A 24,201-nucleotide genomic window follows, 5' to 3' on the forward strand; every position below is an offset into this window, starting at 1 on the left:
GCAAGCGGCCGCCCGGAGGCCCCTGCGCTACGGCCCGACGGCTTGCCCGCCCGGCGCCGGAAGTGAGCTATTTCACGGCGCCGCCGGGAGCTGCCACGTCTCAGGCCTGGAGCCGCCGCTGCCGCAGCCATGGTGAGTTTTGGAACTGGAGAGTCCCAGCGGGGTTTGGGCTACAGTCGCGGCCTCACGGGTTCTTCGGCTTTTCAAAATCCTGGCTGGCGCCTTTCATCTCTCCTCCACTGCTCCGAGGTTTGGGGGGTTCTGACCCTGGCCCTGCGGACCTTTCAGAGGGGGAGGCCGGGGGAGAGGCCGCGGAACCTCCTGGAACTCTGAGGACCTCGTCGCTGTCGTTTCTCTTGCTAGTCTCTCTCCTGCCCTTCTTTTCCGTCAACGATTCTATTCTGTCAAAACCAAAAATACCTAGGAGCCACTGTGCCTCTTAGTAAGTTCTAAAGTATTGTTCTCATCTGTGTTGCCAAAGCGAGCACCCAAGTATTGTTGGTAACCTCAGCCTACTAACAGCCTTGCGAAGTAGGTGTCATTGTTAGCAACGCTTTAAAGATGAAGAGACTTGAGGTTTAGAGATGTGAAGCCTCTTGCACAGCTGGTAAATGGCAGAGCCGACTCGGACCCTCCAAACCATTCTGTTCTGCCATCTGCTACCTCCGCAGAGATGAACGGTTGCTCGGGTAGAGACCTCGGATCTGATGGGCTCTTCAAGAAACTGGTTTAAGGATGAGCTGAATAACTCTCTTAAGGGCAGGCGCTCAGTTTTTTTAATCTCTTCACTATCTTAAGTGTACATTCGCTCCACACCTTTTTCCCATTGAGGGAATGAATGAGAATTAATGGATGAAAGTATCTAGACTGAGCATGCCAGGCTCAGCAAACGTACCCTGTTAGGAAAATGGGTGTGCCTCAGCAGCAGGTTTGAGGAAACCTGCAGGAACCCAGAAATGGGAACACTAGGCTAATTCTTGCTCTGCGGGGGGGTGGAGGGGTGGGGGAGGGGCTAGGTGTTAAATCATTTACCTCTTTTGACCTTTCATTTGCTACTGAATAGGGGACTCCTAAACTCTTGACAGTCATTCTAAATGAATTTTTAACTCACCTGATTCTGAAGAGGACAATTGTTTACTTAACAAGGACCAGATAATGCCAGGTGCTTGGGAGAAAGTACTCTGGGGCTTTAAAAACACACTTGTTTAGAAGCATGGTTCACCAACCCTGGCCAGTGGGTGAGTGTGGTTGGAAATAAATACTGAGGATCTCAAAAATCCTTTAGAAACCTGAGATGAAACTACCTCTCAGAACACTTCCTGACTGTATTATCCCTCAGCCATTGGATTTAGGGAATTAAGATAACAACTACTTTATGTTTTAGATAGGTAGCCTAATGAATTAGAAAGCTTTGTGGGCTAGGAGTTAGGAGATGGGGCTCTTTTCCCACCTCTGCCTTTAGCTACCTTTGAGACTCTTCGTTGTTTTAAATTTTGGACCAATAAATGCCTACAATGGTTAGATTACATTGTTTGTATTTGTTAGGTGAGAGTCCAAGTTGTAGTTGAGCTATCATCCAGGAGGTGTGCTGTATACCCACCCCTACATTGTACTTGTTAGGTAGGATGCTACCACTCCCTCTTCTCCCTCTGCTCTCCTGACCTCTGTGACTTTGGCAAGTGCTTTCTCTTCTCTGGGCTTCTTCAGTTCCTTAGTCTATCAGGGGCTGTGCCTTTGGTTCCTCTCAGTGAACATGTGGAAGCACTTTGTAACCCACACAGCTTGACACAGGGAGGGGACCCTTATCTTCCTTATTTGCTTCTGCAAATCTTGGGGGCTCACTTTTTAGGGAGTCCAGAATTTGATGAGAAAATCTGTGCTTACTTGGTATGTACTTCTTGAACTGCTTTGCAGCCATCCCCTTCCAAATGTCTACCTTTCTGAAAAGACATGTTCAACTTTATACCTGTAGGGCTTGTGTTGCTAAAGATGAAATGGGGGGAAATGGTAAGAAATGTCTATTCCAAACTGAAACCTTTTAGTCCCCTTTTCTATCTCAAGAATTTAGAGAATGGTGGTTGAACAAAGAAAAAAATAATAGTTTTGTTCATTTGTTTATTCATTTAACAAATAGTTACTGAGTTCCTTCTGCTTGCAAAGCACTGTGCTGGATGACTGGAGGAAATTCAGGTCTGAAGACGGCACAGACTGTGGCTCCAAGGAGCTCATCTTCTTAGTGGGGAGAAGAAACAACACAAAGTGTTGCAAACATTCAATGCTGAAGATAAGAGAGTCCAGCCATGTGCAGATCTGAGAATCTTCTAAAGGGCATGGGACAGGGTGTATAATTTGAACTGGACCTCAAAGAATGGGTAGGAAAAGCCAGGCATGGTGGCTCACACCTGTAATCCTAGCAATCTGGGAGGCCGAGTCAGGCAGATTACTTCAGCGTAGGAGTTTGAGACCAGCCTGAACAAGAGCAAGACCCTGTCTCTACTAAATAAGAAGGGGGGGGGGGGGAAGCTAGCCAGGCATTGTCCCAGCTGCTTTGGAGGCTGAGGCAGTTGGATTGCTTGAGCCCAAGAGTTTGAGTTTGCTGTGAGCCATGACACCATGGGATTCTACCCAGGGTGACAGAGGGAGACTCTGTCTTTAAGAGTCTCAAAAAGGAGAGCACTGACCATGACAGCTATGCTCCAACTGTACAAACTGTTTAACCCCAGATCCCACTAGGTGACAGTCCACGGTCTATCACAAGTGGTGGACCAGGAAACATCCTCAGAAAAAACTTGAATCAAGTCTTAGGTAACAAACCTATTGTTCATATTATATCTGCTGAATAGAACTGGGGGCTCTTAGACTCTGGCACTCTGCTCAGAACATCATAGACTGTCTTCCAGGAAGGGAACGCCAACTCTAGCTACCCCAGGATTCCCCCTCATCCTTAGTGGTAGCCAGGACTGCTTGTCATTCCCCCACATGTTTCAAGCTGTCCCAAAACTGTATGTGTTTGCTTGTGTTATTCCCTCTGCTTGGCTGTTTGGACTGTACTTTTCTCCTGTGTCACTTGGCAAATTCCTACTCATCATCTAAGGCTTAGTTCATGTATAACTACCACCACCACCACCCTCAGTTTCTTATAGTATATGTAAACTATAATTAAAGGATTTATCTTGTCTGCGCACAGTGGCTCATGCCTGTAATCCCAGACTTTTGGGAGGCTGAGGTGAGAGGATCACTTGAGGCCAGAAGTTCAAGACTAACCTGGGCAATGTAGGGAGATCCTGTCCCTACAAAAATGAGTGGGGCATGATGGCACACACCTGTAGTTCCAGCTAGTGAAGAGGCTGAGGTAGGAGGATCACTTGAGCCCAGGCTGTGTTGAGCTATGATGATGCCATTGCACTCTAGCCCAGGTAACAGCAAGACCCTGTCTCAAAAAAAGTGGGGGGATTTATCTTGCCATGTTAAGGTTATTTATGTGCAAGCTTCTTGAGAGCAAAAAGTACCTCTTATTCTTGTCTATATCACCAGTCCTTGGCATAGTGCTTGGAAGGTAGTTAGAATGAATGAGAGAACACTAAACGAGAGAACGACATAGTCGAGAACTTTAGGAACAGTGGTGGATTTACTAAGATGGTTGTGTTCTAACTGCCGTCAGTTAATTTACCAGCAATGTCTTTGGTTCTAGGTGTCAGTAATTAACACTGTGGACACCTCCCATGAGGATATGATTGTAAGTATTGATTTAGCCCTCCCTGCTAGGCTGTGGGAGGGAGGCAGTTTGGGTTTTTTATAATAACCCTTTCTCTTGATCATTCATGAATCTTGCTGTGGCTCTGCAGCAGATGCCAGTTAGGCTGTAATCTCGTGGCGGGGAGTGGGGGTGTTCAGTCTCCCCAGCAGTGTCCTCTGGGTTGGCAGGGCTATGGCAGTCTGGTCACTCTGCTAGGAAGAAGCTGGGAATGGTTCGTGGCTTAAGTCTCTCAGTTTTGTGGTCAACACAGTAGTTCGCTGCTTTGGAATGGAGGATGAATGGGTGCCGAGGTTTTACAGTAGTCTTCCCTTCTGTCTTTCTCCTGCTGTCACTTCTTGGGCCCGTTGGAAAGAGAGTAAAGGAAGAGAGAAGGCAATACAAAGCCAGAGGGCAGCATGGGGAAAGCCCAAGGCAGAGGCAGGTAGAACCACCACAGGCAATAGGCCAGAAGAGGCCCTTTGAACCATAAGTCATTACTCACCGTGCTTCCTGAGAGAAGAGCACACAGCTCAGTGTGAGAGGCCACGGCTGCAGGAGAAGGTCCAGAGGTTAATGTCTCCAGCAGGAAAAGCATAGACTGTGCTTCATGCAGGACCATGCAATCCAAGTAGCTCTGAACAAGCCCCAAGTCGGTCTTAGAGCATCTCATGCCAGGCGTCTAGTCTTCCCAAACTGTAAGACACACTCCTTAGAGACAGTGTGGCATCAGGGGCAAGAAGTTCCAACCTAACACTCCCTAGCCAGTGTCTTCTCTGAGCCAGCCTCAATTCCCTCATGGGAAAAACAATGGATATGCTACCTACTTGTGTGAGTTTGGTTTGAGGAACAGATGAGGCCCAGTAGTGATGGTGAGCATTTGCATGCTTACTGTCAGGCCCCCACACTCAGTACCTTCCAGTTAGTATCTCAGTTAACCCTCATAATAGCCCTTGAAGCAGATGCTATTATTAGCCCCATTTAAAGATAAGGAAACTGGAGCTCAAGGAGAATATGCATTTTTTAAGGGTTGCACGGTAGATAAGCTGAGGAGATAGGATGTAAATCTCTCAGGCACTATGCCCTACTTCCTCCCATGCATGACGGCACTCTGCAGGGGAAGTGCTTCAGAAACACACCCGCACCACCCACCTTCCCAGGGACCAAGACCTAATATAGTGCAGGGGGTTGACTTCCAAAGAAGAATCCAGATATTTTCCTTGGGTAGGGAGGTGAGAAAGGAATGTTGAGGCAGATGGAATGATTGCTTCCTTTGAAAGGGTGTGACTGCTCCTGATGACAACAGGAGCAACAACTGGTACTTCCTGACACTCCCAAGGTGGGACAGCTGAGCAAAGTGGCGTCCACTGGAAAAGGCAGAGCCAGCAAGTGAGGAGGACCAGGGTGTTCAGCAGGGCAGTAGGCAAAATGCCTTGTCCCCAGATGGACAAGGGACTGTGGGCAGGGGCCAGCTCTAGTTCTGGATGGTCAGTCAGCATCAAGGAATTCAGTTCATCAGTGGTAGGGCTGGCAACACTTAAGGTATTGTGTTGAGTGGGGTGCTGGGGTACAGGCTCACTACTAGGAAAAGGTCCAGCAGAAACAAAGGGTCCCGCCAGGGCCAGGGTGGAGGAAAGAGCCCAGACATCTCAGTGGAACTCTGTGTCTGAGCCAGAGGTGCATCATAGTCAACCTGATTGGGACCTACAAGCAGTCAGAGGCCTGTCGAGTATTAGCTGTAGGTTCTGGGACTGAGTTGAACCTGAGGTTATCTTCCCTGGTGACACTTGTAGCCTAAGCACAGGATAAGGACTGAGAGGAAGGAGGAAGAAGAGCAGCTAGGCCAATGTTTTTTCTCCAGTACCACCCTACACAACAGGGTTAGAAGGGACCTTCCCCTGAGTATGTAAAGAGTCAGTGAAACCAGCTGGGTATGACTTGTTTTGTCCCTTTCAGAAAGACATTGCCTGTCAGAGAAGTGAGAGTGTGGACATGCTGGCTTCCTGCCTGATGATGATAATGATTCTTTGAGATTAGATTAATTTCAGGTAGATTCTGGTCCAAACTAGACCCTCTGTGTGGTGACTGCCCCCACCTGCCCAGCCTGCAGGCTTTCCGAGCTGTCCTCCCTTTGCAGCACGATGCCCAGATGGACTACTACGGCACCCGCCTGGCAACCTGCTCATCAGACAGGTCCGTCAAAATCTTCGATGTGCGCAATGGAGGGCAGATCCTCATCGCTGATCTCAGGGGGTAAGTGGCGGCAAGCTTAGGGAAGGCCTCAGGATGGGGAAAAAAGGATGAGAACCCAGATTCAGAGTAACCCCAAAGAGTGTTTAGCATTGAGGATTCCTGGATCCCAGCCAGCCTGGCTGCCCTCAACCCATATGTATACCCACTAGAAAAGCTTGGGCAAGTGAGGCGGTCTACCTCAAAGCCTTCATCTGCTCACCCGTAAAATGGGGCTAATGCTACCCTCTTCCTGGTAGCACATGGGCAGTGCTGCCATAGTACCCAGCACACATCAAGTTTTCAGTCAGACAGTGCTGCTACTTTTAAAAAGTGGTAAACAGTACCATTTTGCATAAGGTTAGCCAGTATGATCTAAAGTGTTGCTCAAGAGCATTACTATAAGAATAGTGTTAAGAATGTGATAAAGTCTGGGTGCAGTGGCTCACACTTATAATCCTAGCGCTGTGGGAGTCCAAGGCAGGTGGATAGCTTGAGCTCACAGGTTCGAGACCAGCCTGGACAAAAAACGAGGCCCTCAAAACTGAGGCAAGAGAATCGCTTGAGCCCAAGAGTTGGAGTTTGCTGTGAGCTATGATGCCACAGTACTCTACCCAGGGCGACAGCTTGAGATTTTTGTCTCAAAAAAAAGAAAGAATGTGGTGATAATTTCATAAATACCACTGTTCTGCCCGCTTGCCCGGGCAGGCATTAGTGAATATTTACAAAAGTTGGATTTACCTCCTCCCACCTAAGGTCCTGAAGTCCTGGCTCATTTTTATGGCCACATCTCTACTACTTTCCCTTCATTCACTGCCTTTTACGTAGTCAGAGGTTTGCCTGTGTTCCATGTATCCTCAAGGGTTCAGTGGATAGAATTAAAGAGTTGGTGAATTGGGGTGGGGAGAAAAAACAATCACGTCTTTATTTGCAGTGACTCTGATATTTAGCATTTCCTTTAATTATGGATGTAGGCCTGAAACCTCTGTAGCATTGGTAGTCCCTGTCACTTTGTCACCAATAGAAGTCACAGATATTTTCATCTCACATTGTCATTTATGCTCATCACAGTGTGGAAATTACAGTGGTTATTAGTCCTGCCACTAGAATTTAATGCTTGAAGTGTTAACAGAGAAACACATACATCACCATCTCATAAGGTTTTATAACCCTACTTCTGTGGGGGGTTTTTGTTTTTGAGACAGTGTTTCACTTTGTTACCCCATAGAGTGCCGTGGCGTCACAGCTCACAGCAACCTCAAACTCTTGGGCTTAAGCGATTCTCTTGCCTCAGCCTCCCAAGTAGCTGGAACTACAGGCGTCTGCCACAACGCCCGGCTGTTTTTTGTTGCAGTTGTCGTTGTTGAGCAAGCCTGGACCAGGTTTGAACCCACCAGCCTCGGTGTATGTGGCTAGCACCATAATCACTGTGCTACGGACACCAAGTCTAGTTCTGTGTATTTTGTGCATTATTTTGAGAAGGGGTCTATAACCTTCATCAGACTGTACAAGTAGGTTCTCAGAATGTGTTTGTTAACTAAATTAAAGAAAACGTAAATTGTCAGTGTCCATTTGGGGAATTGGGCCTAGAAGATCACCTCTCCTGAGCACCAAGAATCAAATGACTGGTGAGCCAAACGCCAACTTCCCCACACAGAAGCCCCATGTTAAACAGAGCTGCCAGGGAACGGCTTGGTTACCAGCACTGGCAGAGGTGGGTCACGTTTGCTGTGACTCGGTACTTTCTGTCCTCTTTTTCTTATGCTCAAAGTATGTGAAATACTGGAGGGAGAAGAAAAATTCACACTTCCATCACCTCCATTCTTTTTTGCCTCTGTTAAAACTATGCTAGTTGTTGAAAATTTGAGTCTCCTCACAGTTTCATTAGCAGCCACTTTGTAGAGACTGGGAATGTACTGTTGTCCCAGCCAGAGAGAGCAGTTTGGGATGTCAGCAGCCCTAGAGGAGGAGTGAATAAGGAGCAGCACTAATACCTGGTGTTGGGTGGTGATTTTCTTCTCTTGTACCAAGCATTGTTCTGAACTCTGTACCTGAGTTATCAAAAATATTTAACCCTGGGCTGGGCGTGGTGGCTCACACCTGTAATCCTCATTCTCTGGGAGGCCAAGGCAGGAAGATCCCTTGAACTCAAGGAGTTCAAGACCAACCTGACCAAGAGCGAGACCCCATGTTTACTAAAAATAGAAAAAACTAGCCAGGTGTTGTGGTGTTGTAGCCTTATAGTCCTGGTTACTCAGGAGGCTGAGGCAAGAGGGTCACTTAAGCCCAAGAGTTTGAAGTTGCTATGAGCTATGAGGCCACAGCACTCTCCCCAGGATGACAGAGTGAGAATCTATCTCAAAAAAAAAAAAAAAAATTTAACCTTTGTGAGCACCCTATGAAAGTTGTATCATTGCTGTCTCCATTTTCAGATAGATACAAAGCCATAGAGAGGACATGATCCTCGCTTAAAAGACTTAGTGAATAATGGAGAAGTAGATTGCCAAGAGCCTAGGCTCAAAATCACTAACTACACCAGGCTACCTCTTGTGTGCTGAGGTCCACTCCACACCAGAAAAGCGGTCCCTCTGAAAAGCCTGAGGCAGTACCTGTGATCAGGTAAACACATAAAGATCGGAAGAGAAGGGAAAGACATGCCTTCTGAACACAGTTAAGTGGAAAATACTGAAGTGAAACAGATACTTCTCAAGCATTGATTGTGATGGGAGGCGCATGTGGCTCAAAGGAGTAGGGCGCCGGTCCCATATACCAGAGGTGGTGGGTTCAAACCCAGCCTGGGCCAAAAACTGCAAAAAAAAAAAAAAAAAGACTATGAGAATGAATAGTGATTCAGTCTACTGATATTTACTGAGCATTTGTGTTTATAAACCCTAGACCAATTAATAATTATGCTGATGACAGCAGATATAAGCAGTGGTGGCTGCAGTCTGGGGCAAGTGAGCTTCCTGCCTAGACAGGACAAGGGAGCCAACCTAGAATCCTGAGTCTCTTTCAAAGGCTCTGTGACCTTAAGTTGGCTTAACCTCTTTGAGTGTCAGGGTCATCATTCTCCAGTGAGCATTCGTTTTGGCAGTGGCCTTCTCTATTTCTCCCTTTTGAAGTTCTTAGGCAGTTCTGTCCTGAGACATTATCTCAGCCCACCAAGGAAGCCACTTAATTCTGTCTGGAGTAGGGCCTAGCAGAGGCACTGCAGGTTCCTCTGGCCCACCTGAGCAACCTCTGATCTCCTCCCTTTGCAGTCATGAGGGTCCTGTGTGGCAAGTGGCCTGGGCCCACCCCATGTACGGCAATATCCTGGCATCCTGCTCTTACGACCGCAAAGTCATTATCTGGAAAGAGGAAAATGGCACCTGGGAGAAGACCCATGAGCACTCAGGACACGACTCCTCAGGTACACTGAGTGTGGCAGTAGAGGCAGGTGAGGGGGCCCCTGGGATGAGAAAGGTCTCTGTCCTGCTGCAGCCCTGGCTCCCTTCCCCCATGGTGCTTCTCGTCTGTTCCTTGGGCTTCAGTTGGCTTTCCTGCTAGTCCACAGCTAAGTGAGGCCCTAAGACCTGAACCCAGTCCAGAGCAAAATGGGAAAAGCAGAGACGCACAGTGAGTCTTCTTAAGGTCTACTCATTTCAGGTACTGGCCCATATTCACAGATTGTTTTCCTTCGTACTTTTTTTTTGTCAAGATAGACTTTAATTTATGAAATGATGATATAGGTAGGTGATAGGATTTTTTAATGTTCTTAGCCAAATTATAGCTTCCCTCAGTAATCCCTATAGTTTTTTTGGGGGGTTAGAAATTTAATGAAAAGGGCAACGCCTGTGGCTCAAAGGAGTAGGGCGCCGGCCCCATGTGCCGGAGGTGGTGGGTTTTTGCCAGCCAAAAGCTGCAAAAAAAAAAAAAAGAAGAAGAAATTTAATGAGAAATGAAACAGTAAATCTGGGAAATCAAAGTCTGAGCTCTGAGACCATGCTCTCTCTGCTCATGGCACCTCCCTCCTTCCTGCAGTAAACTCTGTGTGCTGGGCCCCCCATGACTACGGCCTGATCCTAGCCTGCGGGAGCTCGGACGGGGCTATCTCCCTACTGACCTACACCGGGGAAGGCCAATGGGAAGTGAAGAAGATCAACAATGCTCACACTGTAAGTACATCTCGGGCCTTCACGTAGAGGGCAGCTGTGTTGCCGTGCCACGTGTCTGCTGCAGACTGCCTTGAGAGTGGCAGGGTAGTGTCCCTACTGTGCTGTGGGTTGGAGCAGGGGACTACTAACCAGACGTGCCTGAGGTAGAACATCTTTGAGCCTCTTTGCTCTGAAGCCAGACTAGGCTGCAGCAGCTTGATTCAGCCCAGGACAGGGATTGGCACTGGCTGCTTATGTCTCCAAGGCATGGAGAGCTGGGTACCTGGAAGGTGCATCCTCAGCCTGCCTACCTCCCACCTTAGCTATGGCTCCCTCTGGTTGACATACCCTGCAGAAAGCATTGGGACCCCCTAGAACCGAGTGTTACTATAAAAAGCATTATAGGGATTTAGATGCCTGTGCTTTTTTGACCTTAAGGTTGAGATAGTATCATACACAGAAAATTTCCTGAGCTCCTACTGTATGTTATGTAATTCTCATGAACATTTGTGAATGAAAAAAGGAACCAACAAATGTGTTTTCAAGGTAAGCAGTCCTGATCACGTTATGATGAGACAAGCAAAGCTCAGAAAGTACATGACTTTGAAAAGGCAGCGTGCAGGGATCAGAGCCCTGGAATCTGTGTGTCTTCTTTTCACATAGCAGTCCTAGCTGTGGTCACCCCAAATACTTGTGATATCTACCTGATAGAAACTTAAAGGTAGTAGCTCCAAGGCTTGGCACTGCACTTTTGGCCATTCTCAAGTTTAAGGGATCCAGAAGAGCCCCCAGGCTGTCTAGCCCTCAAGGCCCCAGGAGCCTGTGTCAGGGTCTTACTACTGGGAGCTCTGTGTTCCCCACCTGCTGACTGGCAGAAATGAATAGGCCGAGAGAGGCCTGTGGGGAGCCAGTAGGGGAAGCATTTTACAGTCTCCCCTGATCTCTGTGTAATAAAACCAAAACCTCATCAACTACATTTACAACAAAACTGGGTAAAGGATTTCTGCAAACTCCAAAATACCAGGGAGTGGGAATGAACCGCCAACAGCCACAAAATCTGTATGGTATTGGTATCTGAGCAGAAGGAAGAGGAGGTGACTTGGTGCCTTCTAGCAGAACTAAGAGGAGGACCCCAAAACACCCACCGTGTTCATTAGAAAGCATCTAGCCAGACAGTTTGAGAACCTCGACTGAAACTGGAAGTGTTACCGTTTGGTTTTGTTTTTAACATTTGTTAAAAGCTGAGACATAAGTTAACATGCCATAAAATTTACCCATTTAATATACCATTCCATAGATTTTAGTATAGTCACAAAGTTGTGCAACTGTCACCACTAATTTCTAGAACACTTTCACCATTTCAAAAAAGAAATCCTGATAGCAATAACTGTCTACCACCCCTAGCCCTAGGCTACCAGTAATCTACTTTCTGTCCCTGGGTTTTCCTTGTCTACACATTTCATATGCATAAGTCGTCAATTAATGTTGTTGATAGGTTCTTAGTAACTGTGACTTTAAGCAAAACTAATGTTCCCCTAGGTTAACTGATAGAAACAAGAGTTAAGTTCCTATGGCATATTTCTGGTCATAAAAACATCATCAGATTTCTAAATAAAGACCCCAAACTCTTCTGCTATTAAAGTTGAAATCAACACGAGCAGTACAAACTGGGTACTGTGGTGCACATCTGTAGTCCCAGCTCCTTAGGAGGCTGAGGCAGGAAGATTGAGCCTAGGAGAACAAGGTTGCAGTGAGCTATGTCAATAGCCACTGTGCTCCAGCCTAGGCAACATAGCAAGACCCCATCCCTCTCTCTCTTTTTTTTTTTTTTTTTTTTAAGTGAGCTATATATACATTTAAGAAAGATGAAGAAGACTTGGCACCTATAGCTCATTGGTTAGGGTACCAGCCACATACACAGGGGCTGGCAGGTTCGCACCTGGGCCAGGTCTGCTAAACAACAGTGACAGCTACAACAAAAAACAGCCATGCACTGTGGCCGGTGCCTGTGGTCCCAGCTACTTGGGAGGCTAAGGCAAGAGAATAGCTAAAGCCTAAGAGTTTGAGGTTGCCGTGAGCTGTGATGCTACGGCACTCTACCGAGGGTGACATAGTCAGACTCTTTGTCAAAATAAATAAATAAATAAATAAAGCTCTCCTGAAAAGAAAAAAAAAAAAAGATGAAGAAAAACAAGATAATTCTTTGGGTGAATCAGTGAGTGACAGCAGTTGTGGTGGTGGACCTGTTGTACACAGGTCTTTCATGGTGGGCTGCTTCTGCTCAGCATGATGTTTTCAAGGTTATCCATGGCATTGCATGTGTCCATCCGCACATCCGTCCTTTTTGTTTCACTAATATTTCATTGTGAATATACACATTCTGTTTATCCATTCATCAAGTCGATTGACATTTTCAGCTATTAGGAATAATGCTGCTGTGAACAGTCATGGATAAGTTTTTGCATAAACATGTTTTTAATTCTCTGGGGTATGTACCTCGTTGTGAAATTACTGAGTCACGCAGTAATTCTGCCTATAACTTTCTGAGAAACTGCTAAACAGTTTTGCAAAGTAATTACACTGTTTTCCACTAGCAGAGTAAGAGGGTTCTAATTTCTTCACATTCTCTCCAACATTTTTGTTGTCTTCTGATTACAGCTGTCTTAGTGAGTGTGAAGTAATATCTTATTGTGGTTTTGATTTGCATTTTGCTAATCAAAGATGACACCATCTTTTCTGTGCTTATCAGCCGGGTGTATATATTCTTTGAAGAAATGGCTAGGAAGGAGTTTGCACTGTGCAATACCAGGTGGATGCCAGGGCCCTACAGTAAGAAAGACTAGAGGGCTGGGAGAAATCTCACCCGTATGATTCTCCAGGGCTTGCTTCTGGGACAGCACTTCAGGAGGAGAAACTGCTGAAAGTAAAATCAAAATTGAACTGGACAAGGACACAGGAAAGGAAAGAAAAGATGTAGCCCAACATGGGGAAAGAGAGCAGAGCTAGGAACTCCTGAAACCTAGCTCCCACATTTTTTAACGCTACACAATAACAAAAGTGAGAATTCTCAACTTTCCTGAACCTTACTTTATCAGGAAAAATAATCTCACCTTAAAACAATAGGAAAGTCACTTTATGGGGGCAAGACATGATTGCAAGAGGGACTTTAACAATTGCAATCAGTGTAACCTGGCTTATTGTACCCTCAATGAATCCCCAACAATAAAAAAAAAAAAAAAAATAGGAAAGTATTTGAGGTAAAATTGCGTACAAAGTTATTATATAAGAAAAAAGAGATTTTTGCTGGATTGAGCTGGTTGCCTTCTGCTGTTGTGGAGAGGACGCTCTTCCTCCAGGCCTTTGGATCTTTTTCTGTAGATTCTATTTAGGTATTTTAAGTGTTAGCCTTTTTTTTTTTTTCCTTTTTAACAGTTCAGCTCTTGAATTTTTTCCCTTCTTAATAATATGAGTGTGGATCCTGCGTGTCCCCAAAGGCTGCCTTGCCCTGAAGTATCTGATTCTAGGAATTCTTCTTCAATGCCTGTGATTTGTGGGCCTGAAGAAAATTATCCATCCTTGCAAATGTCTTCTACAGAGATGCCCTTCACAGAGACTGCCTCTCCTCTTCCTACTTCTATGGATCTGCTGGCTCAGGACAGTCCTGACTCTTCCACTAGTCCCAAAGTAAAACAGCCCACTTCTGTAGAGAAGAGTGTAGTGAAGAAGGAAGGTAAGGTCCAGGTCAAGAAACAGAAGACCAGAACCGTGTTCTCTACCACCCAGCTGTGTATACTCAATGATAGATTTCAGAGGCAGAAATACCTCAGCCTCCAACAGATGCAAGAACTTTCCAACATCCTCAACCTCAGCTATAAACAGGTTAAAACCTGGTTCCAGAACCAGCGAATGAAATCTAAGAGATGGCAGAAAAACAACTGGCTAAAGAACACCAACAGTATGACTCAGGCTCAGAAGGCCTCAGCACCCTTGGAATACCCAAGCTTCTACTCTTCCTATCACCAGACGTGCCTGATGAACACATCCGGAAACCTTCCAGTGTGGAGCAACCCTAACTGGGGTAACCAAACCTGGAGCAGCCAGTCTTGGAGTAACCATTCCTGGAACAGTCAGACCTGGTGCACCCAAGCCTGGAATAGTCAGGCCTGGAGCAATCCCTTCTTTAACTGTGGGGAGGAGCCTTTACAGTCCTGCCTGCAGGTCCAGCAAAATTTTCTTGCCAGTGATTTGGAAATTGCCTTGGAAGCTGCTGGAGAAAGCCATAATGTAATTCATCAAACCACTAAGTATTTTAGCTCCCCCCAAACCATGGATTCATTCCTAAATTACTCAATGAATATGCAGCCTGAGGATGTGTGAAGATGGGTGTATGACTCAGTCTTAGTGTGAGCAGTGGCTAAATCCTTTCCTCTCAGGGTTTTTCTATTTTATTTTCAGTCTTTTTTTTTTTTTTTTTTTTTTTTTTTTGAGACAATTTTACTGTCACCCTGGCTAGGGTGCCATGGTGTTATAGTTAACAGCAACCTCAAACTCTTGGGCTCAAGCAGTCCTTTTACCTCAGCCTCCCAAGTAGCTGGGACTACTAGCGATCACCACGATGCCTGGCGAGTTTTTCTATTTTTAGTAGAGATGGAGTCTCGATTTTGCTCAGGCTTTTCTCAAACTCCTAAGCTCAAGCAATCTACCAATACACCTCAGACTCCCAAAGTGCTAGAATTACAGGGATGCTTGAGCCCTGGTGCCTGGCTAATTTTTTATTTTTTTATTTTGGAGAAACTATTCTGCCTCTGCTCTGGCTCTCAGTGTACCTATTGCAAGACTGGAGTCTAATCAGAGGTTTCAATAACCTTGGCTGCTATGGACAACACGATAGAAGATGTCTCTGGTTGTAGATAAAGTAGTTATAGTAACTAGTTTGGATAGCTTTAGAAAGTAAAAAAATACAAAGATGTGTGAAGGATTATTTCCACTTTCTGGGATTGGGAGGTCTTTTTTTTTTTTTCTCACAAGTGAATACTTAAAAGGCAAGGATATTTTTTATTTTTATTTCCAATTAATTGTAATTGTCTGTGGTTAGAGTTGAATGCTTCGGGGATGGACAAAACCAAAAGGTAAATTATATAACCATTAGGTCATATCATTTACACATGAAAGGTTAAAGGCAGAGTTGTAGCTGTGTCCTACACTCTGGGAATGTGCCATATATCCCATGCGTTGTACCTGTTGGGTAGGAAGCTACTGAATCCTTTCTCCGTCCCTTTTTGAATTTGAGATTTTCTCTTATGTGGGTCTGTGATTCTTAATCTTCTTGTTTCAAATTGGTATTGAGTACATGTGAGGATTGTTTTTCCATTCTTGTGATACTTAGGAAAATGTTCTCCAAATCCATCCAAGTTGTTGAAAAAGATACAAAATCTCCATCTATTTTTATGGCTGAATAGTATTCCATGGTATACATACACCACAATTTATTAATCCATGTGTTGAAGGGCACATGGATTGTTTTATTTCTGTATCTTTGCTTTGTGAATTATGCTGCTATAAACATTTGAGTACAAATGTCCTTCCTTAGGGTAAAAAGTCTTGGGTAGAAAGCTGGTAGTGGGATTGCAGGTTCAAATGATAGGTTTACTTTTCCTTTTTTGGGGCAAGCATGAAACAAATTTTATTGAGGAAGAGAAAGGTAGATTTATAGAGAGTAAGAGCAAGAAATGTTTGCCGTGGACACCGAATTGGCCTCCACTGCCAGGGAAGTGGGCAAAGAGGCCCACTTTTACTTTGAGGAATAGAAGGATTTCCTTATTAAAATCCTCAACTGTCCAGGTGAAGTGTTAGCTAGAATGCGCTTCATGGATTTCCTCTGCCCCCTTTTGCTCTGTTTTACTACAACCCTTGATTTGTTCATTCTCTACTGTTTTGTAGAAAGATGTGTTGTTTGGCTGCATTGTGTATCAGTAGCTGTTTGCACAGTCTAAGTACAATTAAATAAAATCCATTTTTCCTGTAAAAAAAAAAAAAAAAGAAAAGAAAAAAGAGAACAAGATAACATCCTTATAAGATGACAGAAGCATGCTAGAAAGACATGCCTCCAAGGCCACACGAAACTGCAACCCACTATTTCAAATCAAGCTGAGAGACACTTGAAAAATATAAACCATGAGAGAATAGCATACATCAAAATTAGAAAAGCTCAGAAGAGGACAACTCAGTAAAGAATTAGAAATAAAGAATTATTTCAGAAGTAAAGACTAAATTAGGAGGAACACAAGAGCAAATAAATGTAAGAGATAATACCTGAAGAGAAATCGGGCATGAAAAGGAAAATTTTAAGAGCAAAACACAAAGACATAAAGTTTAGGAAAAAGTAAAGACAGGCAAAAAAAAAAAAAAAGATCAAACATAGCCATAATAGGTTCCCTGAAGAGAAAAACAGAACAAATACTAAAAAGTAAATCAAGAGGCTCGGCACCTGTGGCTCATGTGGCTAAGGCACCAGCCACATACACCTGAGCTGGCAGGTTCAAATCCAGCCTGGGCCCACCAAACAACAATGACGGCTGCAACCAAAAAGCCAGGCATTGTGGCAGGTGCCTGTAGTCCCAGCTACTTGGGAGGCAGAGGCAGGAAAATCACTTGAGCCCAGGAGTTGGAGATTGCTGTGAGCTGTGATGCCACGGCACTCTACCCAGGGTGACAGCTTGAGGCTCTGTCTCAAAAAAAAAAAAAAAAAGTAAATAAAAACCTCAGGGCGGTGCCTGTGGCTCAGTGGGTTGGGCATCGGCACCATATACTGAGGGTGGTGGGTTTGAGCCTGGCCCTGGCCAGCTGAAACAGTAATGACAACTGCAACAACAAAAAAAGCCAAGCGTTGTGGCAAGTGCCTCTAGCTTAAGACCAAGAGTTGGAGGTTGCTGTGAACTGTGACGCCACGGCACTCTACTGAGGGTGACAAAATGAAACTCTGAAAAAAAAAAAAAAAATGAAACTGTCTCAAAAAAAAAAGAAAAATTTAAAAACCTCACATTTAAAATTTGAGAGATCATTTAAGAATGATCAATTCTTATTTGATATTCACACTTAAGAAAATCAATTCATAATCAATAAAAAGGCATAATTCTGAGCAGCGCCTGTAGCTCAAAGGAGTAGGGCACCGGCCCCATATGCCAGAGGTGGTGGGTTCAAACCCAGCCCCAGCCAAAAACTGCAAAAGAAAAAAAAAGGCATAATTCTAATAAAAGTACTACACTTTAAAGTAAAAGAAAACTTTCGCAGATCTAGAAAAAAGAGTCATGTGACTTAAAGCTGAAATAAGATTAGATTATCATCGAACTTTTCAGCAGTAATGATTCATGCAAAAGAAGAAAGAAGCCAGGACCTGTAACCCTAGCACTCTGGGAGGCTGAGGTGAGTGGATTGCTTGAGCTTATGAGTTCGAGACCAGCCTGAGCAAAAGTGAAATGCTATCTCTACTAAAAATAGAAAAACTGAGGCAAGAGGATCGCTTGAGCCCAAGTTGGAGGTTGCTGTGAGCTGTGACCCCACAGCATTCTACTTAGGGTGACAGCTTAAGACTCTGTCTCAAAAAAAAATTTTTTTTAATGTTTTTTTCAAATGGGCCCAAAGATACCTAGTTTTGGTGTTTGAAAAGGTTCTGGTCTCTTAAATTCTGGAGAGTTCCTTCTTTAAATATACCTTCAGAAAAATGCACAGTTAGAAATACTTGAGGGAGAATTTTGAGTGGCGGCTAAACCTTCCTATTCATCACATCCACTGTCCTACAGAATCCAATCTTGAGAATCACAGAGGAATGAACAGCAGCATCCTTGTGTCTGCAGAAGCCCAGTGTTCTGTTGCAGGGCAAAAGGGTAATCCCCGTGTTTCCCCATCTTTACAGATTGGCTGCAATGCTGTCAGTTGGGCCCCTGCTGTTGTACCTGGAAGCCTCTTAGACCAGCCATCAGGACAGAAACCCAATTACATCAAGAAGTTTGCCTCGGGTGGCTGTGACAACCTCATCAAGCTGTGGAAGTAAGTGGGGTTGTGTGGACTTACCTTAGGGGGACACTTCTTTTCTCCACCCTACCTACCGTGACTCAGCCACAGTTCCCAAAAAACAAGGTCACCTTTCTTTTTTCACATAAATTTATTATTCACCTAATTCCCAACTGTTGGGGCCACTTTTTTGTCTGTGGAGAAACAGAATTTCCTGGAGAGTTTCTTTATAGATGGGGAGAACTGAATGAAATTCTACAGGCTCAGTAAATGAAATAAGAAATGTGGAATCACTTGTCCACGCCTGGCAGAGTCTTCTGGGTAGAGGAAGAATGCGGGCATGGGAAAGATACCTGGGCTGCTGCCTGCTAGATTCTCCCTCTGATCTCCCCTGCTAGAGAGGATGAGGACGGCCAGTGGAAGGAGGAACAGAAGCTGGAAGCACACAGTGACTGGGTCCGAGATGTGGCCTGGGCCCCCTCCATTGGCCTGCCCACCAGCACCATCGCCAGCTGCTCCCAGGTGAACTCAGATCCCTGAGCACATCGCAAGCTGGTAATCTGGGAGTAAGGATCGTTAGTCCTCAGTCTCCTTAGTGGAAAATTCTCCTGGAACATAGAGGGAGAGCAATAGGCACCTCTGGACAGTGCAGAGGTAGGAAGGAGCGTGTGGATTCAAGTCGTTCAGTGACCTGTTGGTCAAAAGCCGCAGGTGACCTGCCTCCACTGAGACAAAATGATTACAGTAGAACCAAGGCCAACAGGTAGGGCCAAATTGAAGACCAGTTTGCCTTCATGACCCTGTGTGAATGGGGGATGGAGGTGCCTGGGTGCTGTTCTGAGAGTGTTTCCCAAGCAAGGAGCAAGTGGGGTGAGAAATTCTAAGACCTTGGACTCATCTACGTAACAGCCCTACCCAGACAAATCATAAAGACAGACCACGGACAGCTTCTAATTACGTACTTCTGCCACCTTACACAGAGTCGAGTCAGGCTCTAGCTATCCTCCCTTTTCAACTTCCCCAGTACTGGGACTACAGGCATGAGCACCATGTCTAGCTAATTAATTATTTTTTTGTCTTCTATAGAGATGGGTCTTGAACTCCTGGCCTGAAGCAGTCATCCCACTTTAGCTTCCTAAAGTGCTGGGATTACGGGCATGAGCCACTGTGCCTGGCCTACATCATTTGAACCTATTTTATTTAGCTCTACATTTCAGAGATTTTTGTGATTTTTTTTTTTTTTTTTTTTTTTTTTTTGGCTGGGGCCCTACTCCTTTGAGCCACAGGTGCCGCCCTGTGGTTGTTTTTTTTTTAATCCCTTCTCATTCTCTAAGCCAGCGGTTCTCAACCTGTGGGTCGTGACCTACAGGTTGAAAACCGCTGCTCTAAGCTTTGTTTTTAGAATTTTTTTTCTTTGAGCTTGGTTTTTAGTCAGCTGTACCCATTAGATTGAGAAAGTATAGACAGCCAGAGGCAAGTGATTCAGCAGGCAAGAGGAAAACCCCAGAAACAACTGAGTTAGCAGAGTCCCTGTGTGAAACCAGGATGAAAAAGGAGCCTGGGAGATGGCTTGTGTCAATGTAAAGTGTGTTCCTCAGGGAAAGGGGACAAAAGCAAAGATGCTGGGCTAGAGATTGGTCTTCAAAGTTGTGGACACCCACTTGACTACCCTTTGCTTTGAATACCCATTCTGTTCCTGCAGTAGGGTCCAGTATGGCCCCAGGTAAAGAGAACATCATAAATGCAAGATTCCTGCCCCCATCTCCTGACTTTAGCCTGTCTCTTCCTAGGATGGTCGTGTGTTTATCTGGACCTGCGACGATGCGTCGGGCAACACGTGGTCCCCCAAATTGCTGCACAAGTTCAATGATGTCGTTTGGCATGTGAGCTGGTCCATCACAGCCAACATTCTGGCCGTCTCTGGCGGGGACAATAAGGTACACCCATTTACAGCCGAATAGAGGACAGGGCTCTGTTGGTCTCCACCTTGCCCACTAGAGAGTGCAAGTGTCATTCCCCTCTCATCACAGGCCTGGGTGGAACCCCAGCGAGAACTGCATTTTGAGCATATCCCTTACTTACATCATTAAATTCCACAACTCTCTGAGGTCATATGTTCTTCTTTTCCAGAGGCAGTTTGACTTGCATGGGGTCACAAAGCTGTTAGGTGACAGAACTGCAGTTGGGTCTGTCATCCTAACCATTTGGTTACCTCGTCTGCATGGAATGTTCAGTTAGCTTTGCTATAAAAGTATGTAAAAAAAATAGCTCAGCGCCTGTAGCTCATTGGTTAGGGCGCTGGCCACATACACTGAGGCTGGCAGGTTCGAACCCTGCCCCGGCCTGCTAAATAGCAATGACAACAAAACAATAGCTAGGCATTGTGGCAGGCGCCTGTAGTCCCACCTGCTTGGGAGGCTGAGGCAAGAGAATCGCCTAAGCCCAAGAGTTTGAGGTTGCTCTGAGCTGTGATGCCACAGCACTCTACCAAGGGCAATATAATGAGACTCTGTCTCAAAAAAAAAAAAAACAAGAAAAGAAAAATGTAAGAAAAAGAAATCATAAATGAAAGTGAGAAGGTTGGGGGGTTTTGTGCAAAACACTTAACAGGCATTCTTTTTTCTTTTTCTTTTTTTTTTTTTTTTGAGACAGAGTCTCACTTTGTAGCCTTCAGTAGAGTGCCATGGCATCACAGCTCACAGCAACCTGAAACTCTTGGGCTGAGGAGATTCTCTTGCCTCAGCCTCCCAAGTAGCTGGGACTACAGGTACCTGCCACAATGCCCAGCTATTTTTAGAGACAAGGTCTCGCTCTGGCTCAGGCTGGTCTTAAAGCCGTGAGCTCAGGTAATCTATCCATCTCAGCCTCCCAGAGTGCTAGGATTACAGGTGTGAGCCACTGCACCCGCCCTAACAGCATATTTTTAAAAATCAGTAAAATCTGTGGTATTTACTACGTACCCACTGTGTATCTACCTCTTAACTGCTATGCTGCAAGCCACACGAAGGGTGAGACGTGGAGCCACTAAAACAAAGACCAACCCAGGGCAGGGTAGGAACAGAGCAGGGAGGGCTGGCAGGACCCTAACCCAGTCACACCCAGAAGCAGAGCAAATGTACTTGGAAAAGCAGTATGACCCTTGCACGTGGCACCCTCCCTGTACAGGGGAATTCAGCTGGGCAGTGGCTTGTTCCTCCTTCTGCTTTGCACGCAGCTTTTTTAAATTATGGTAAAATATATACATAACAAAATTTATTATCATGACCATTTTTAAGTACACAGTTCAGTGGTGGTAAGCACATTCACATTGTTGTATGATCTCCAGAACTCTTCACCTTCCAAAACTAACAGTACCTATTTTTTGACTGTGTTGCCCTCGGTAGAGTGCAATGGTGTCACAGCTCACAGCAACCTCAAACGCTTGGGCTTAAGCCTCAGCCTCCCAAGTAGCTGGGACTGCAGGCACCCGCCACCACACTCAGCTATTTTTTTGTTGCAGTTGTCATTGTTGATTTTTAGCTGGCCCTGGCTGGGTTCAAACCCGCCAGCCTCTGTATATGTGGCTGATGCCCTACCCACTGAGCTACGGGCACCACCAACAGCACCTATTAAATAACTCCCCATTTCCCCTCCCCACAGCCCATGGCAGTCACCATTCTGCTGCTCTGCCTGAGGATTTGCCTGCTCTAGGTGCCTCATATAAGTAGAATCATGCAGTATTTGTCCTCTGTGACTGGCTTATTTAACGTGGCATAATGTCCTTAAGTTTCATCCATATGGTACCGTGTGTCAGAGCTTCCTTCTTAAAGCTAAATAATATACCATTGTATGTACAGATCACATTTATCCATCATCCATCTGCAGACACCTGGGTTGTTTCCACTTGCTAGCTTTTGTCTGGCCTTGCTTCCCATTCATCTAAAATGGTACCAGAAATATCTAGGAGGCTCCATCTGAAAGGCATAGTATTTGGGGGCTAGAATGGCCCTCAAAGAACAACTAATCCAACCTTCTGTATTTTTCGTGAGTGCCAGAGTCAGGACTAGAACCCAGGTTTGATGGCACCCAGGACACACCAGGGGACTCACACTGTCTCAAGTAGGCCTTCCCTGAAATTGGTACTAGGCAGTAAGGAAGTGCCTGTTTGTACAGTCCATGTTTAGGGTTCTCTTTCCCTCTTAGGAGCTCAACTCTCCATCGCACCCTGTAGCTAAAGGACTTGGTGTGTTTTCCATCCCAGGGCATTCTGCACAGTCAATGTTTAGTGAATAAAGTCTGTCCCTAAAGCAGGAGTTCTTAAAAAGTCATTTTCATCTTTTTTAGTCAAATTAATACAAGTACATAGCTTTAGGTAGCTTTTATTTTGGGGGGTTTTTTTGGGGGGGGTGTTGTTTTTTTGAGATAGTCTCTCATTTTCTTGCCCCCCTGTAGAGTGCTGTAGTGTCATAGCTCATAGCAACCTCAGACTCTTGGGCTCAAGAAATCCTCTTGCCTCAGCCTCCCAAGTAGCTGGGACTTCAGGTGCCCGCTACAACACCCAGCTATTTTTTTTAGAGACCAGGTCTCATTCTTGCATAGGCTGATCTTGAACTCCTGAGCTCAACCAATCCATCCTCCTCTGTCTCCCAGAGTGCTAGGATTATAGGCCCTGGCACCTGGTCTGTTTATTGGGGTTGTTTTAATGCCATCTCCTAGTTTTCATTCTTCAGGGGGCAAGCCTTTTCTGCTTTCAGCTGTTTCTTCTGCAGTTTCCTTCAGGGTAGAACAATGTACTTACCCGTGTGCTATGTTCCTCTCCCACAGCAGTTCTCAAACTTTAGCCTTGTTAAACTTACTAAAACATAGGTTGCTGGCTCGGCACTTACAGCTCAGTGGCTAGGGTGCCAGCCACATACAATGAAGCTGGCAAGTTCAAATCCAGCCCAGGCCAACTACAACCAAAAAATAGCCGGGCGTTATGGCAAGCGCCTATAGTTCCAGCTATTTGCAAGATTGAAGCAAGAGAATCGCTTAAACTCAAGAGTTTGAGGTTGCTGTGAGCTGTGAGGCTACAGCACTCTACTGAGGGCGACTTAGTGAGACTCTGTCTCAAAAAAAAGAAAAACAGATTGCCAGCCCCACCCCCAGGGCTTCTGAATCAGTTGGCCCAGGGCCCAAGAATTTGCAGTTGTCACAAGCTCCCAGGTGAGGATGCGATGCTGGTTAGGGACCACACTTCTCCCTGTATCTCTATCAGTTTGGTTAAAACACCATCCCGTGTTTATACTGTCATGATTCACAGCTACTATTACTCCTCCTCCTTTTATCTTTATGACTTTTTTTCCTTTCATTTGATGACATTTCAGTGGAGGAACCAAGATAAGCTGTTTACTCACAAGCCTCTGAGTAGTTCCTTTCTTTCCCCAGAGTCTCACTCTGTCACCCAGACTACAGTGCAGTGGCATCATCCTAGCTCACTGCAACCTCAAACTCCTAGCCTCAAGTGATCCTCCCACCTCAGTCTCCCCTCTCAGAGAGCTAGGATTACAGGTGTGAGCCACCATGCCCACCCTGAGCAGTTTAGACAGGGATGTGGCTCTCATTCAGGGGACCCAGTGAGAAGAGGGCAGTGGAAGGAGAGAGACGCAGACCTGTGATATTCTGTGTGCACTGACTTGCAGGTGACCTTGTGGAAAGAGTCTGTTGACGGGCAGTGGGTGTGCATCAGTGACGTCAACAAAGGCCAGGGCTCCGTGTCAGCTTCAGTCACAGAGGGCCAGCAGAACGAGCAGTGACCAGACAGGTGGGGCCAGGCTCCCCCACCTGCCAGCTCCAGGACTGCCCTTTCCTGGGCCAACTGACCAAACAACTGGGAAGAGCTCCCAACTCCAACAAGATTATTTTCCCAGGAATGCCACAGTTTGATCATCTGCCTTAACATGATTTGATATGGTTCATAAATTTACTGTCCAGCTGAAAGTACTCATGAAGAAGAAACTACAAATGATCCTCAAATCTATTATTTTAAAATATTTTTGGTCATTTTTATGTACCTTTGGGTTCAGGCATTATTGGGGGAGGGATGTTTCCAAAGTAATTAAAGTCATGTTGCTT

At 45.4% G+C, this 24,201-nt stretch overlaps 2 protein-coding genes across 5 annotated transcripts; both read left to right on the forward strand.

Moving 5' to 3' along the window:
• SEC13 (SEC13 homolog, nuclear pore and COPII coat complex component) lies at positions 1-24,201 on the forward strand. 4 transcript variants are annotated; one of them, XM_053600590.1, is made up of 9 exons: positions 1-132; positions 3,692-3,736; positions 5,871-5,986; positions 9,223-9,374; positions 9,986-10,119; positions 18,011-18,144; positions 18,507-18,630; positions 19,899-20,045; positions 23,769-24,201. In XM_053600590.1, exons 1-9 carry the CDS (start codon positions 130-132, stop codon positions 23,880-23,882), a joined length of 969 nt encoding a protein of 322 aa, XP_053456565.1. In that variant the 5' UTR covers positions 1-129; the 3' UTR covers positions 23,883-24,201. The 4 variants fall into 4 exon arrangements, with proteins under 4 accessions (XP_053456565.1, XP_053456567.1, XP_053456568.1 ...); XM_053600592.1 differs by having other exon boundaries at positions 58-132; positions 5,837-5,986; XM_053600593.1 differs by lacking the exon at positions 1-132 and adding an exon at positions 171-249.
• LOC128592594 (homeobox protein NANOG-like) lies at positions 13,564-14,508 on the forward strand. The gene has a single exon (XM_053600594.1). It carries the CDS (start codon positions 13,564-13,566, stop codon positions 14,473-14,475), a length of 912 nt encoding a protein of 303 aa, XP_053456569.1. The 3' UTR covers positions 14,476-14,508.

This window comes from Nycticebus coucang, chromosome 8 (genome assembly GCF_027406575.1).
Source record: "Nycticebus coucang isolate mNycCou1 chromosome 8, mNycCou1.pri, whole genome shotgun sequence".
Taxonomy (NCBI): Eukaryota; Metazoa; Chordata; class Mammalia; order Primates; family Lorisidae; genus Nycticebus; species Nycticebus coucang.

Coding starts and splice junctions, on each gene's coding strand:
- SEC13 (XM_053600590.1), top strand. Junction 5,987..9,222: donor CTCATCGCTGATCTCAGGGG/GTAAGTGGCGGC, acceptor CTCCCTTTGCAG/TCATGAGGGTCCTGTGTGGC. Junction 20,046..23,768: donor TCTCTGGCGGGGACAATAAG/GTACACCCATTT, acceptor ACTGACTTGCAG/GTGACCTTGTGGAAAGAGTC.
- LOC128592594 (XM_053600594.1), top strand. CDS start 13,564: ATGAGTGTGGATCCTGCGTGTCCCCAAAGGCTGCCTTGCCCTGAAGTA.